The sequence below is a fragment of the Schistocerca serialis genome, chromosome 1 (assembly GCF_023864345.2).
Source record: "Schistocerca serialis cubense isolate TAMUIC-IGC-003099 chromosome 1, iqSchSeri2.2, whole genome shotgun sequence".
In the NCBI taxonomy this organism is placed as follows: domain Eukaryota; kingdom Metazoa; phylum Arthropoda; class Insecta; order Orthoptera; family Acrididae; genus Schistocerca; species Schistocerca serialis.
The window spans coordinates 748,949,756-748,967,071 of NC_064638.1; the positions used below are offsets into that span (position 1 = coordinate 748,949,756).

Genomic DNA, 17,316 nt, shown 5'->3' on the forward strand with positions numbered 1-17,316 from the left:
GAAGCCCAATGGCAGTTATAAGTGTGTCTAGGGGCATGAAAGGGAAGCAGTGCTTGAGAAGGGAGTGAGACAGGCTTATAACCTCTTCTTGATGTTATTCTGCCTGTACACTGAGCAAGCAGTAAAGGAAATCGGAGAAGAATTTAGAGTAGGAATTGAAGTTCAAGGAAAGAAATAAAAGCTTTGAAGTTTGCTGATGACACTGTATTTCATCAGAGACAGCGAAGTACTTGGATGAGCAGATGAATAGAATGGACATTGTCTTTATAGGAGGATGTGAGATGAACATCAACAAAAGCAAAACACAGACAATGGAATGTAGTCACATTAAGTCAAGTGATGTTGTGGGAACTAGATTAGGAAACGAGGCACTAAAAGTAGTGCATGAGTTTTGCTGTTTGGGCAGAAAAATACCTGATGATGGCCAAACTAGAGAGATATAAAATGTAGATGGCAATGGCTGATACAGCATTTCTGAAGTAGAGAAATCTGCTGGCATAGAATGTAGACTTAAGTGTCAGGAATTCTTTTTCTTACATTATTTGTCTTTAGTGTAACCATATATTTAAGTGAAATGAAATGTGGATGATAAACAGTTTATATGATAAGAGAATAAAAGGAAAGAAGAAATTTGGTACTACAAAAGAATGCTGAAGATTAGATGAGTAGATCGTGTAACTAATGAGGAGATACTGAATGAAAGAGGGTGTGTCAGCTGCTGGTTGTATGCAGCCAGTGAGAGAGCAGCATTTAGATGCATAGTTTTGTTGATCTGTTGTACTTTCTGGAATGATGAGATCACCCAGGTAATGCCATAAAATACTCCCAGACCACAATGCTCCCACCTTCAACCTGGATCCTTCTGAACGTTGTTGCTGGATATTTGCTTTCAGATGTTCCACATTGTATACACAAATTCCATCTGTCTGATGGAGCGTAAAACGTGATTCATCTGAAAAGGCCACCTGTCGCCACTCGGTAGACATCCAGTTGTGCTATTGACATACAAATTCCAGCCTTTGTCAATGATGAACAGCAGTTGGCATGGGTGCATGAATCAGGCAGCTGCTGTGGAGGCCTATAAGCAGCAGTGTTCGTTGAATTGTTGTTGAGGAATCATTTTTGGTATCCCCTTGGTTCGTCTGGCCAGTTGCCCGACTGTTGCACAACTATTCATCCATAAACATCTTCACAGCCATCATTCACCCCTGTCATTTATGGCCTGTGCTACACCAAAGTTCCCTCAGCATCAGTTCTGAAAGTGCCGTTTTGCTGTGCATGGTATACTTTGGCCACAGCAGCATGCAAGGAGTTTACAAACTTCACCATTTTGGAAATGCTTCCACCCTTGGCCTGAAAGCCAGTGATCATGTCCTTCTGGATGTCAGTTAAATTGCTCCATTTCCACATTACGACAATGACTGCACAGTTTTCCGTTTTCTCCAGATATGATTTATATACCTTACACTGCTGTTGCTTCCATCTGCTGTCTGTGAGTGGTTACTGCATGTCAAACATATGCAGTGATCATATTTATGTGAATGGACCATGTGCAGTCTCTGGTTCTCAGATCTCACAGGGTGTGCTCTTACTGTGTGATGTTAAGAGGAAGTTGCTGCTACCCAAGCAATAAAATTTTTACAAGGGAAAACTCTGTTCTTTGCACAAAAGGTTCTACTGAACCAGGTTGGCACAATGCAAATGGTGAGGAATTACAGATTTTCGTTCTTCCTATGTTGAGTCACAGACATGTGATAAATATGTAACCATTTTGTTTACCAAACTAATGATATTATAGTAGGATAACACACATTTTGGGAGATTTTTATTTATTTCCAGGTTAAGTTCAGAGGTAAAATGTAGATTCTTATGTTGAGGTTTTTCAGTTTTGAATTTGGTCGAAAGTGCCCATTAAGTCTTTGTACTCAGCAAGTTGATGAACGACTTAACATCATAATGTTCTGTCGTGAGGTTCACAGTATAGCTGATATTAATAATAGGATATATTTAAGAGTTTTTTGTGAAGAATTGGAGGCAGTATTTGAAGTATGTATCTTCTTGTTAAATAGTATGTTGTATGTATCTGAATTGTCAAACTGCTATTAAATAAAGTCATAATTACTAAATGTATTGGTGAAAATCCATGTTTGTTTATTTTGTCAAAATAATAGGGGATAAGCTGCACCACTGAAAAAGTTTTTCCACTCTTCTTATGTGTGTAGCTGTGAAGCTTCTTTTGAGAAATTAAATCTATTGTGTTTTGTGTTTTAATTATGGAATCTGTGATGTGTTTGAAGCAATTTCACATTTTTTTGTCTTTGTCTGTTGCCATGTGCTTGCTTAAATATTTAGGCAATGTGGAAAATATTGAAGTAGATAGCTTCAATGGGATTTTCAGTATTAATAATGACCCTTAACTAATTCAGGATAAGAACAAAAACAGACTACCTGTCACTCATTTTGAATGTTGTTTATCAGATTGTTTCTCATCAGTTTTCTCCCAAATGAATTCTGTTTTTGTTTTCACATTTTAAAATACATTTGTCTTTTAGGACTTTTAAAATTATATTTTAATTCTTTTTAGCACTTTTATTTTTAAAGAAAAATTATATCTGGCTGTGGGAAATTAGTTTTTTTACTATCATGGTACAAAAAATCCCAGAGAGGGACATTTAAAAGTTTGAGAACATACGATTATTTGTGCATTTCAATGCACATTACAGCTTTCAGTTATGTAAAATAACCATAAAAGAAATATTATGGCTGGTAAAGCCATGGGCAATTGAGAGTCCCATAATAAGGGTAACTGTTTTTCAGACTCACTTATATCAGTAGACTCTGAGGCTGATAGTGATGCTACTCCCACACGTCGTTTGGTGAAGGAAGTGACTGGGGTAGTGAAAGATGGCGTTTCAGAAATACCAAAAGGTAACTATAACAGTGAGTCTTTGTTACTGCTGAAAATCCTGAGTTCTCTCTGCATTGTTTTATCAACTTTCTTTCATTTGTTATGTCTCCTTGTCCTTTCTCTTCCTCACTTCCAACTCTTGCCGCTTCTCCTTCCTCCTGCTCCATCATTGGTTCTCACCTGGTAGTCCCTCTCTCCATTCCCCTCTGTCTATTCACCAGTCACATTCTGTAGCACACACAGAAACATTCAGTATATTACAGAAAATATGTGCCAGTATTTCTGTGACTCATTCAGATTTAGATTCTCTGTAAATTTTCATAACTTCATTTATTTTTCTGCTCACAAGATTTGTCCATCAGTGTCCTAAATCATTCACGTGAAATGGATTCGTATGCCAAAATGTTTATTAGCGACAATAAACTTCTCTCTTGTTTCAACTACAGCTGTAAGCTGAGTGTTAGCCAATAACTGTTCATGTTTAATATTAATCAGTTTATTTTATTGCTCATTACATACTTCATTTTCATACCTCAAAACTTAGGTTTTGCTGCTTCTGCTTTCTGGTGTAGTTTGAAGTTAGTTATTTGCTTAGCAGTTGTGGTGTGAGCTGATGGACTATTTCTGTAAGCTTTTTTGATATATCTGCAACTAATTTGTAAATACATAAAGCTGTGAGTGTAAAATGTCTAACATTTAATAAAAACAATGATTGTAGTGAAGACTACTTAATACATATGTGAAGCATTGATCAGTAGATGCGCACATAAACAAGAAGCTGAACACTGTAGCACAGCATTTAAAAACATACTTATCTTCAAATAATAAAGATCCAGTATACACTTCCCATTCCGTATAGCTGGATTTGAAGTATGGAATAAACTTGCAAGGCCTGAAAGGAATCTCCTCTTGCCAAGAACTGGTGAGTAACGGCAAGTCTTGCTTCAAAGTAATGGCTTTCTTGAAATTTGATTATTAACAAATGACTATCATATTCATTATAACCTCAGAACTGGCTAGTAACGTTATAGTGAAGTTATGGAAAGCAGTGCTATCTTCCAGATTAAACTTGCACACAGTTTCGTTCCCAGTGTCCGTCTGCTTAGCTGGGTGGTAACGTGCTTGCCTCCCATGCACTGGGCCCGAGTTCGATTCCCGGCCGGCTTGGAGATTTTCTCCGCTCGGGGACTGGGTGTTGTGTTGTCCTCTTTCATCCTCATCACCAGCCGTAAGTTGCCCAATGTGGCGGCGAATGAAATGAGACTTGCACTTGGCAGCCGAACCTGACTGGGACATCCCAGCCAACAATGCCATATGATCATTTCATTTTTTTCATAATTTCCTTTGTATCTTCTATAGTACATTCTCATTGCCTGATGGCTACACATTTGTCTTTGTTTGCATTGAGAAGAATTGTTAATGCAGCACTACACATCATTAATTCATCCTTTTCACTGGACGTAACTTAGCACACAATGTGAAATGTTTGCTGTTAGCTTCAGTGTAGCAGATTGTGCAAATACACATACAGAAAGGTTTGTCGGTAGTGTGGACAAAAGTACAAACAATGTTGCAAATTGTAAATACAGTTGCAAGGCAGGGCCATTGTAGTTAGAAGTAAGAATTGAATGGGGCACATGGGGTAGAAAAAATGGCACGTGGACAGTGGTTGGTGCACCTGGAAAGGGAAAAAAGGCAAGTGGAGAACAAAAAACATTAAGGTCAGAGACTAGGGAAGTTGGAAGAAAGAAGAGTGTGCTGAAGGCAAACCACTGAGAGCAGCAGTGGTTTGGTGGAAGATGAATCCAGTCAGTAAAGGCTGTGAAGTATCTGTCAAAAATTACCACATTGTACTGAGAAGTGTGCACTATCATTACATGATTGAGTATGCAGTTGCTATTCACATGGGTGGATAACTACTATATTGTCATGCCCACATAAAGGTGAAACATAACGTATTATTTCACAATTGCTCTCCACGTTCTTCCCCCCCCCCCCCCCCCCCCCCCCCCCCCCCCTGTTGGGGTGGGATACATTGATAAGTGCGCTGGAAAAAGAGATTCTAGGTGGATACATGAGTCAATGAGTCAGAGCTTGCATACAGATATTCCACAGTAGCATTGCTGTAGGATGTCATTGCTGCAAGTGGATGATTGATGTAAACGTGGACTGTAATGTTTTGTGGATTCAGCAGACAGCATGTTACCACCCTGCGAGGATTGAGAGGAGATTTTGTTAAAAATCTGTCTCATTTCAAATCATGAAACAATCTACTTAAGGTCTCAACAGAGGCTGCTATCCTGTTGTTTTAGTCTATTGTAGTTCATGCATGAAGATATTACTGTAGGTGCGATATAATGTGGGAGGATAGGATATGGTCGCTCTGTGTGTTACATGTGAACAGTAATAAGGCTGTGAAGGACTTGTTGCTTGAGAGATTGTGTACAACAGTAGGTGTTATTTATTTATTTATTTATGCATTTATTTTACCTGGCAAGATTAGGGCCTTCAGGCCCTCTCTTACACCTAACCAGGCATACTCAGATTCAACAAATTTCAGTGTCTACAGAAAATTAGGACATATAACATGTTATACAGTATTAATGTTAAAGAAAAAAAATAGAGATTATAAAAGTAGTACAATGATAATTATAACAATCAAAAAATAATTATAACAATCAAGAATAATAAAAATAATAATAATAATGATAATAATAATAATAATAATAATAATGACTATGTATATGAAAGTAAACATATTTTTCTTTTATGAGTGTCAGTCCTATTGCTAGTTGGGAATTTTCTCGTTATATTCTTGCAGCTTGTGAGTTATTCTCATCAAGCAGAGACATAAGACGATGGAATGGGGTGAAAGAGATATAGAAGAGGTAGATAGGTTAGAGGAAGAGAAGTAGAATGGTAAAATTCGAAGCTATGATGGAGAGGAGAAAGAAAAAGATGAGGGGGGGGGGGGCACAACAATGGTGGCTATACCGTCCCTAATATGTAAGTCTTAAGTTCCCTCTTGAATGTTGAGTGGTTTTGGATAAGACGCAGATCACAGGGGAGCGCGTTCCATAGTCGTATGGCTGAGATGGAGAATGACACGGAGAAAGATTTTGTGTTATGTAAAGGTACAGCCAAGATGCTAGACGTATCCGATCTGGTATTGCGGTTGTGGAATGATGATAGGTGTTTAATGTGAGAAGATAAGTATTGGGGGCACTAGTGGCTAAGAAATCGATGAAGTAAGCACATCGTGTGGAGATCGCGTGCCTTATGTGGGCGTATCCAACCTAGCTGGGAGTATGAAGGACTGATATGATCATAAAACCGTATATTGCACACGTATCTAACGCAAGCATTCATCACTAGCGCCAGGCATCTCGAATTTTCACTATCTGTGCCGTGTTGAACTACATCACAGTAGTAAAGATTAGGCAAGACTAGTGTTTGGACTAATTTTTGTTTAACGTGGGTTGGAAATATTTTTCTAAATTTTTGAATTGCATGTAGGGAGGAGAGCGATTTCCGGCAAGCTGTGACTGTTTGTTCTTCCCAGTTTAGGTGTTCATCCAAGATTATTCCAAGGTCTTTTACTGTTTTTTGGTATGGTAGTTGGGTACCATTGAGGAGTATTTGAGGGACTGTTTCGCGAAAGTACCGACTGATTAACTTTGGATGAGATATAAGTATGACCTGGGATTTCTTGGGGTTCAGTTTCAGACCTAGGTTCTGTGCCCATCGAGAAACAGAGCAAAGATCTGCGTTCATACTCGCTACTGCGTCAGCAATGTTCTTGGGGCTTGCACTTATGTACAGTTGGATGTCGTCGGCATATAGATGGTAGTTGCAGGAGTGAATCACTGAAGAAATATCATTAATGTACAGTGAGAAGAGTAATGGACCAAGGACAGAGCCTTGGGGAACTCCAGAGCGCACGTTTTTCCATGATGACTTTTCCGACCCACAAATGACTTGTTGACTTCTGTTTTTGAGGTAGCTGTCGAACCAGTGTATTGCGCTGTTTGAGAAATTCAGCTGCTTCATTTTAATTAGTAATATATCAAAGTCAACTGTATCAAAAGCCTTGCTAAAGTCAAGCAGTGTTAGGATGGTAGCTTCACGTCTGTCCATAGCATGTTTAATGTCATCAGTTACTTTGATTAATGCAGTTGCTGTACTATGGTGCTTTCGAAAGCCTGACTGATATTTGTCGTGGATGTTATGAGTTTTGAGGTAATCCGTCAGCTGTTCATGGACGATGTATTCTAGGGCTTTAGATATCGCAGGAAGTATGCTGATCGGCCTGTAGTCACCTGGCGACTTAGGGTTGTCAGTCTTGGGTATAGGTTGAATTAAGCTTTGCTTCCACTCAGTAGGATATGTACTACTGACAAGAGACAGGTTGAAGATGTCTGTGATAACTGGAGTAATAGTGTTTACGACGTTCTTAATCATGCCAATGCTCACTCCATCATTTCCTACTGCCTCGGAAGAGATTCTCATAATTGCCTTGTGTACTGTGCCGGTAGTGACATGTTTTAGGAAAAACTTGTGTCTCGAGAGATTGATATCTTGGGGCTGGTAATTTGTCGCTGCGTGGCAGTTTACGGCTGTTGAGAAGAAATCGTTTAATTCTTCTGCAGACGCTTGATAAACAGCGTCAGATCTTCGCTTCCCTATACCAAAACTGCGCAGCTTTTTCCACAGTGCAGCAGGTTTTGATATGCCGCATACGGCAGAGCGGGCATGTCTGATTTTGGCATTCCTCACGCTTTGCTTGGTTCTATTTCGGAGGTTCCTATAAGCTTCGTACGCCTCGGGAGTTGGGTTACGCTTGAAGGCCCTATGTGCAGCATCACGTTCATTCATTAACTGGCGTAATGCAGTGGTGAGCCACGGAGCGGGAGCTCTCTTTACCTTGACAGTGCGTTGAGGAGCATGTTTATCATACAGTGCAATAATTTTGCGACATAATTCCCGAATTTTTCCGTCTAAAGTCGGTTCATTGCTTATATCATGCCAAAGGATGTCTGAGCAATCCTTTTGAAGAGCGTCATGGTTAACATTTTTTAGGTTTCTGTAGGTTACCAGGTGAGATTTTTCTTTGGTAGTATGTTCTGAGTAATTTAAGAAAATCACGTCATGAGCAGAGAGTCCTGGAGCGGATGTCTGATTGGCGCGAATTATTTTATCTGGTCGCTTTGTTGCTATTATATCTATGAGTGTATGGCTGTGTGGCGTGTGATGAGTTGGGTCCAGCGGTGTTAAACTCATATCATTGGAGTGGAACAGTCTCCTAAGTTTTTCTGCAGAGGGAGATTTTAACTGTAAGTCGATGTTTGTGTCGCCCATAATGATTGTGTGTTCATACAGTGTCACGAGCGAGGACAGGGCAGACTGAAAGGAGGACATAGCACCGACGTTTGGAGGTTTATAGATTACTCCAATTAGCAGTTTCTGATTTGATGTATTTATTTCGAAAAACAAGAACTCTGCTTCTCCTTCGCCCTTTGCATCCGATGTGCATAGTATAGTAGGTCTCAGATCAGAGCGAATATAGGCACCCACACCACCCCCGCGTCGTGTTTCACGATCTGCCCTTAGGAGAGAGTAACCAGTGATTCGGATAGCGTCGGAAGAAATGTTTGGTTTCAACCAAGTTTCAGAGACGAGGATAATGTGGAACAGCGATTGGCAGAACAGGTCACAGTACTCGTCGAAGTGAGCCGTTAGCGACTGAGCGTTCGCGTGGGCCACAAAGAGCCCTAGGGCTGATCATTTTAGCAGTTATCAAAGTGAAGTTCAATATCTTTTTGTGAACTGATATGAAAGATGGTAAACATCCAGTGTGATGGTCCACTGAGCACGTGATGATGAAAGTAAAGATGTTTTAAGGAGTGATATCAAGATGGAGCAGTTGAAAAGTTCAGTTTTTTAGTTTGCTTTGAAGGATTTGTACATACATGCAAATGGTCTGATCAGCATATCTATATATAGATTAACTCTTTGGAGCACGGTGGTATACATAGTATACCACCTTTTGAAAATTTTCTTGGCTCTTTGCACAGTGGTTTAACTGCACGACCACCACTCTAATATGCTCACCTAGTTCTCTACTTATCAGACAGATGGCACTCACTGCCTATAAGGAATCAGTTCCCGCCAAGAATTGCATAGATTACAACTGTGAAAGCTGCGTGCTGAGTTGTGCATGGTTTTTGCGTGTGAATAGTGGTTTATAACGAATTTCTTGTTGCGCCTGTGTTTTTTCCATATCTTGGACGTCACAGCTACGGTATGAACCCATGTATACATTCATATGCACAATCTTCCGTTATTTATATACAATTTATTTTGGTGGTATATTATTTGTACCACCGTGCATGTAGCAGTATTCTATTGCATTTCGTTTCCTAGTATAAAATTCGAAATCCTCCGCTACAAAGTTTAGTTTTTAATTGTGTTGTGACTTATTTTAGCTCTTTCTCCATTTTGTTTTGCTTACGTATTCTTTACTTGGATTCAGGCTGTTGTTTGAAAATGAAAATGTCAAGAAGAGGCTTACGAGATGAAGAAATCGAACGATTATTGTGTGAAATTCCATCAGACGAGGATTCCACTGTTGACACCACAGATGACGAATCTGATTATGAAGCAAGCATTGTTGCGGAGGCTATTGTGTCGTCTGAAGGCGAAGTTTCAGAGAGCGAGGAAGAAAGTGAGTCCACTCCGCCAAAACGCGCTGCTGACACAGCGCCAACTTGGGGACAACAATTCAATGCTACCTCAGGAATGCAGTTCGACAGTGAATCAGGACCAAGTGCTTTTATTAGGGACATTGATGATCCAGAACCTATCGATATATTCGAAAAAATATTTCCAAAAGAGCTAGTTCAGCTAATCGTTTTCCAAACAAATTTATATGCGACGCAATCTGGCAAGTCTTTCACTCCAACAACTGACAATGAAATACGAACTTTCCTGGGAATCAACATTTTGATGGGTATAAAGCGTATGCCAGCATACAGAGACTACTGGTCTAGTGCCCCAGAACTTCATGATCGTTATATTGCATCTCTGATGGCAGTAAATCGGTTTGGATGGTTACTGAGGAACATTCATCTGAATGATAACACATTGCATCCAGAAAAAGGACACCCAGGTTATGACAAACTGTACAAGCTGCGACCAGTGATCAAGATACTATCTGAATCTTTTTCCAAGTGTTACCAACCCAGCAAACACCTAGCAATTGATGAGTCAATGATCAAATTCAAAGGCCGCAACAGTATGAAACAATACATGAGAGATAAACCCATAAAGCGTGGTTACAAAGTGTGGATGCTGTGTGACAAGACCTCTTACAACTTGAAATTTGATATTTACACCGGAAAAGTAGGTGACACAGTGCAAACAGGCCTTGGGGAGCATGTAGTGCTGAGTTTGTCCTCTGAACTCGTAAATAAAGGCCATTATCTTTATTTCGACAACTATTTCAATAGCTATAACTTGTTGGCTGGTTTACAGCAGAGAAACATATATGCCTGTGGGACAGTTCAACCAACAAGGAAACATTTACCCAAATTAAAAACAGACAAAGAATTAAGCAGAGGTGAATTTGACTGGAGGGTCAGCAACTGTGGCATCCTCTACTTGAAGTGGAAAGATAAGAGAGCTGTTCATCTCCTTTCAAATTTTCACAGTCCTGAAGTTACTACAGTGACTCGCCGTGAAAGAGATGGTTCACGCATAGAGCTACCTTGTCCTCAAGCAGTGATGGATTACAATGCACACATGAACAATGTCGACAAGTTCGACCAACTGAAAAAATCATATGAAATAAGCCGGAGAAGTAAAAAGTGGTGGCACCGAATATTCTTTCACCTGCTTGATGTCAGTATCGTCAACAGCTATATAATTTGGAAGGAACTAGGCGATAGAGAAAAAATGACTGCCAAAGTCTTCAGGATGAGTATCCTGCAAAGCTTAGTAACCCAGAAAACACCATTGAGGCCATCTAGACTTCATGAGAGTCAAGTCCACGTAAAGAAAAACAAGCCATATGTTTCCTCACGCCAGCGTCTCGACAATTCATCCCACCAGCCAGAGCGTACTACCGCCAGACGTTGTGCGAAATGCAGTACAAAAAAGAAGCAAGTGCGCACTTTCTGGATGTGCGCTGAATGCAAAGTGCCTTTGTGCCTTAGCAAAACAAAAAGGTGCTTTCAAGATTTTCACAAAAAGGAATAAGAAACATATTTTATTTGTAAGGTTTGTAATTTGATTTTGTATTGTAAATGACCAATTGCCAGAAATAAAATTATTTTACATTAATTATACTAATTATTACTGCTTAGAGTAGAATTTAAAGGTGAGTTACAAGCACAAACCAAGATATCTCAAAAACTTTAGGTACGGCCCTAAGTGGCATGGTGGTATATTATATATACCACCATCTAAAACCAAAATCAATACAATAAAAAATTTTAATTCATGTTTTCCTTTATTAGCAACCCCACCAGACATAGAAAATGCATGTTTTATTAAAAAATTAATTAAACATAAAATCTGTGCATCAAAGAGTTAATAGAATTGGAAAAGTTACTAAATAACACTAAGTTATAATGAGTTATCAGAAGCGCAGCTAAATTGAAGATGAAATATAATTATAGTCAAGCCATGTATCTTATTACAGTGGAACAGTGTGAAGAGAAGATTCAGATGCAGGGTTTATTATTAACAAAAAATAAACAATTTACAGGTATCAAATGAATCTAGTACAAAATAGCAAGACCTGTTTTAAAAATAAATGAAAGCTAGTCCAAGGAGGTCAAAGATTCTGAAGAGGTGTAAGACCTCATAAATGAGTATAGAAATTGATCAGTGACAGCAAATCCCTCTACCAGATGATGATGGTAGCTTTTAATGTGAAAGTGAGACAAAAGTAAACAAAGATTCATTTGTGGGAAGTAGTGAATATATTGTCACAAACAATGAAGCTATCTCTAGAATTTGCCAAGAACAGCGGCATGTTTGTCCTTAACACATTCTTTCCAGGGAAAACAAAAAGTAAAAGCATTTGCCCAGGAGCAAATCAAACTAAAATGACATTTTATGAAACAAAAAAAGCAATGTCTCAAGGTATGACTGATTGTCCTAAAGACCTTTTGAATTGTAAATGATCATTGACTAGCAACAAGCAGGCAGTGGAGAGTTTCATATTGTAAATTACCTGGAAATACAGGAAAACGGGCAAATGAATTAGGAAACATACCAGAGTAGGTGACGTAATGAAAATTAAACGGAGATGGGCAGAACGTGTAGTGAAGTGACTGTGTGCTAGATGAGCCAAGGAAGTACTTTGACAGATTCCATGAGATAAGAAAAGACTGAAACGATTCCCATAGATATCACATTATAAAACTTATGTGAGCAGCGTAGGTGCTTATAGCTGAAAGTGCAATGCATGGTAAAGTCTTGACAGAACCCTTATCTGGCATAGGATATCACACAGATGATCATGATGATGGAAATGGGAATAAAAGTATTAGCAGTTTGTTTGTTGTTGTTGTTGTTGTTGTTCTTGTTTTTCATCATCTTCAGTCCGAAGACTGACTGATGCAGATCTCCTTGCACGCCTCTTCATATCTTTCAGAACCACTTTCCTTGTTGTTGTCGTCAGTTATTTTACTACCCAAATAGCAAAACTACTTGACTGCTTTTAGTGTGTCATTTTCTAGTCTAATTCTGTCATCTTCACCTGCTTTAATCTGACTGCATCCCTTTACCCTTCTTTTGCTTTTGTTGTTGTTCATCTTATAACTTCTTTTCATTAAAGTGATCTTCCAAGCCATATTTTGAACGCCAGTAATTTGAGTGCCCACTAATCAGATGGAGTTCCAGATCCACAACTCTTGTGGGATTTTTTCATCTTGTAGCCATTTGTTGTCCAGGGTTGCAGATCCAATTGCCTCATATGTACGAAAAACATAAACTTCAAATAACAACATGAGAGCGATACACTGAAATATCATATTGCCTCAATGAGTCAGTGTCACCGCCTTCACCCTTGGCGAAAGCAATGCAGTGTCATCTTGGAAACGTACATACATCTGTCATTTAGTAAAGGTCTGCCAAGACTCTCACCATGACAGTAGCTCACACAGTGCTGCTGCCAAAAAGTGTCCCCCCTTCAGCTGAGGCTTCTGCTTCTATTCTAGTGGCTAGTGAAGTATTTCTCATGGCATCAGACAAACACTATGTGAGAATTAAGATACATCTTATGACTCTTTTAAGTATTGTGTAAATTTAAGTTATGTTGATGGTTAATAATGCAGATGTTTCAGAGCATCCAAATGAAGGGTCAAGAACGCTATTCAACTTGAGTCATAGGTTTTTACCTGTTATGTAATGTTAATGGTTACTGTCAAGTTCCTTCCCTAATCTGACGGGACCAATGACGTCGCTGTTTGGTCCCCTCCTCCAAATCAACCAACCAATCACCTTTTAGTTCATATATTTACTGTTTTGTTGTTAGATACTGAAGCAACGAGTTTGAAAGCAAAACCTTGTTGTGGTGACAGACTGATCTGTAGCTTAACCCATTTGAAAAAAACACTAGCAGTCTCACATTATAGTCGCCATGTTGTTTACAGCATTTACTGCATGTTTTCTATGTCACTGGTTAAAGCCGCTGACTTGTATTGAATACTCCTCTTTATCGCAAATGACATTACAAATCTCTCTCAAACTGCCAGTTCTGGTTCCATATAAATTGTGTTTTTAATATACTGATTGAACTGGGTTGAAAGGAGTGGAAAAGGCTAAAAACACAGGAAAATATAAAACAGTAGAAAAATACCAAATTAAATATCAAATAGAATATTATCTTGATATACATCAAACGACTCTGTTTGAACAGATAATTACAAAATTGCAATTGAGTTGCACCTTGACAAAGTTTCACGAAGCATGGGGATACGTCATTATCAATGTTTTAATTAATTAATAACGGTTAAAAATATAACAATTGACAGAATTGAAATTAGCTTTGTTCTCATATTAGGCTTTGCAGGATTAGTTGACAGAAGCTGTCTCCCGCATAACCTGTTAAGTCTCCCCCCCCCAAACACACACACACATACACACCAGTTTTCTAGCTGGGCTGCCATGAATTCATCTCTCTTGTGCCATCTTCTTCAACACAGAATAGCACTTTCACCCTATGTCCTCCATTTGTTGGATGTACTCCAGTCCTTTTTTTTTTCCATACCGTTTTTACCATTTACAGCTCCCTGCATTTTCATGGCACTTACTCCCTGATGTCTTAACACATGCGCTGCCACATGTTGATGCTTTTTGTCACTGTTTTCCATATGTTTCATTCTTTGATTCTTGTACGGGAAACTACCTCATTCCTTATCAATCCACCTTATTTTAAACATCCTTCTATAGCACGACATCTAAAATGCTTCAGTTCTCTTCTCTCCTGTTTTTCCTTCACACTTTCTGTATGAAATGTTAACATCCATAAGATGCTTCTCTTTCCTCCAAAGGCTTCTTTAATTTTCCTATCATATACTTCTTTGCTAGTCAGGTATGCTTCTACAACCTTGCAGTTCTCATCTAGCCATTTCTGCTTAGACTTTTTGAACTTTTTCAGTCTCAATTTTTATATTTGTATAAAGTTTTTCTTCATTTGCTGCCTTTTGTACCCCCCCCCCCCCCCTTTTTTTTTTAAATTAACTTCCATATCTCTTGTGTTGTTCACAGATTTGTGCAGTGCCTTGTTTTTTTCCTGTTTGTCACTCTGCTGCTGTCACTATTTCATCTCTTAAAGCTACCTCATCGTCTTCTATTGCACTCCTGTCCCCTGTATCAGTCAATGGTTGCTTAGTGCTGTTTTTGGAACACTCGACAATCTCCAGTTCGTTCAGTTTATCCGTGTCCCATATCCGTCGCTTCATACCTTTATGCAGTTTGTTTTTAATCTACAGTTTAAAACCAATAAATAATGGCCAGAGTCCACACCTGCTCCTGGAAATATTTTACACTTAAAAATCTGGTATGAAATCTCTATCTTACCATTACGTAATGTAACTGAAACATTCCATTGTCTCCAGATCTCTTTCACATCCACACTCTTCTTTTCCAGTTCTTAAACCAATTTCTACCACGTGGTTCCTCCAGTCAGTGTTCTCTTTATTATTCTTCCTTCTTGTCCTTTTTCTACTATCAGATTCCTGTCCCCCATCACAATTAAATTTTCACCTCCCTGAACTATCCAAATAATTCATTTATCTCAGCATACATTCTTTCAATCTCTTCATCATCTGCAGAGCTAGTTGGCATAAAACTTGTAATACTCTTTATGTGTTTGCTATGATGTTCATAATAGCTTACATGCATTCTTCTTTTCTTGTTCATTGTTAGACCTACTTGTGCGTTACCTGTGGTTTGATTCTGTGTTGTCAACTCAGTACCCACCTGAGCAGAAGTCCTGTTTTTCCTGCCATCACACTTCACTAATTCCCACTATACTGAACTTTAACATACCTATTTCTGTTTTTAAATGCTCTAATCTTCCTAGCCAGTTACGGGGTCTGATGGTCTGCTCCAGTCTGAAGAATGCCATCTTGTTCATCCTGTTGACAATATCCTCCTTTGTAGCCTCATCTGGAGATCTGAATGGGAGAATGTTTTAATTTTGGAATATTTGATCCAAGAGGATATAGTAGAGCTGCATGTTCTCAGGAAATGAAATGGTTGCAGTTTCCCCTTGCTTTCAGCGAGGCCTCTCCACAGGTAACCCTCCCATATGGTTCACCTACGGCATAGCTATCTGCATTGGAGAGGCACACGAAGCATCCCACCTCAGTAAGGTCCATGCATTGTGGGGCCTGCAATTTTCTCCGTGTTGAAGCACTTCTTGGTCTTGAAGTGAGTGTGACTTCAGTGTGTTCACTGGAGACACTAGTTAACTATTCCTTTGTGGTGATATAGGCACCTTTTACTCTTGCAGAGTACAACATCTATGAACCTGTTGTTCCAGATTGTCAATGAATTCCTAACTTCAGTAAGTGAGATGGCACAATGGTTAAGACATGGGACTCACAATCAGGAAGAACAGGGTTTGAATCTCCATCTGGCTAACTACATTTAAGTTTTGTCATGATTTCCCTGCCTCACTTTAGGCGAATGGTGGGACGATTCCTTTAAAAAGGTCTCTGCAATTTTCTGGCTCCTCATGTGGAAGTTTCGATCTTTAGCTCTGTCTATGATTACTTTTTTCCTTCCTTCTCTCCTTTTCATGTAAGGCAATGTTTATCTATCTTAGTGAATTTTGATGTAAGTTTTTAAATTTGAGTTACTCCTTTCAAAATAACTGCATGCATATCCTCAACGCCATCAGGGAAAACATTTTCTCCGTGCTTGCTGTTAGAAGTTCAGTTACTTATATTTTTAAACTTGTCACCTCTTTGACCCTTTGCCTACAAAACCAGTGTCACCATGTTCCATAGTGTCTGTTTATATTGTTGTTTATTCACAACAATGTTCCCTAAAAGTTCATTTGAAGAAGTGAGTAGTTATCAAATTCTGATTCTTATATCGTTAATATTTATATAACCACCCCATAAGGCATTAAACTGTAAAAATGGAAAGAAACTATGAAATGTTCTTTATCATTGCAGCCCTCATGTTGTGTACTTTTCTTCTCTCCTGAGCTATATGGTTGTTAGTTTCATGAAAGTTTCATAATAAGCAGCCATTGGGAGAGCCACTCTGTTGTCAGTCTCCACTAGATTCAGCTTCAGCTACAAATTACATTCAGCAGTACCAGCTCCTGTGTTCACAACCACAATATCATTTGTTCTCATACATCAGTAGGAAATGCATTTGTAGCACCACCACTCTTTCCGAAGCATAACAACTATACCCTAGCATTGTTGTTTATGCTAGAATGTCATCTGCAGTGATACACTATTTGTTGCATAATATGCAGAGCTGTTCACTAAAAATATATGCTAAATATAAATACCTAGTCCTTATGCCAAATCTTCCCTACTGTGTCACTCTCCATCACTATTCTCAAGTATCACGTGATTAAACAGTTGAACTACTTCTGCAGTATGAATTTTAAAATTCTTGTCTCAATTTTTGGTATAGCATTTGTTTTCAGAAAGAGTTCAGTTTTTAAAAAATAAAATATGCTGACATTGTATTGTCATTTGAAAGAAGACTACTTCCAGTAATAACCCAATTCTCTAATATATTAATTAATTTGATGAAAAGTGGATTGATGTGTGCAGCACATAACATAGAACAGAAAGCAGCATTAACTTTTGAGCACTAGCTCTTTTTGCAGCAGCAGTAGTACATAAACTCTTCCTGTGGCTATGAGA

At 38.8% G+C, this 17,316-nt stretch overlaps 1 protein-coding gene across 13 annotated transcripts in view; it reads left to right on the forward strand.

Annotated features, from left to right (window-relative positions):
• LOC126481976 (C-Jun-amino-terminal kinase-interacting protein 4) overlaps positions 1 to 17,316 on the forward strand; it is a 271,973-nt gene that overhangs the window by 111,008 nt on the left and 143,649 nt on the right. For 12 of the 13 annotated variants that reach the window (XM_050106008.1, XM_050105951.1, XM_050105977.1 and 9 more), the window contains one exon: positions 2,818 to 2,928. The exons of the other annotated variant lie outside the window; for it this stretch is intronic. In XM_050106008.1, coding sequence (XP_049961965.1) covers positions 2,818 to 2,928 — 111 coding nt within the window. The remainder of the gene's footprint in view (positions 1 to 2,817; positions 2,929 to 17,316) is intronic. 13 annotated transcript variants of the gene reach the window in all.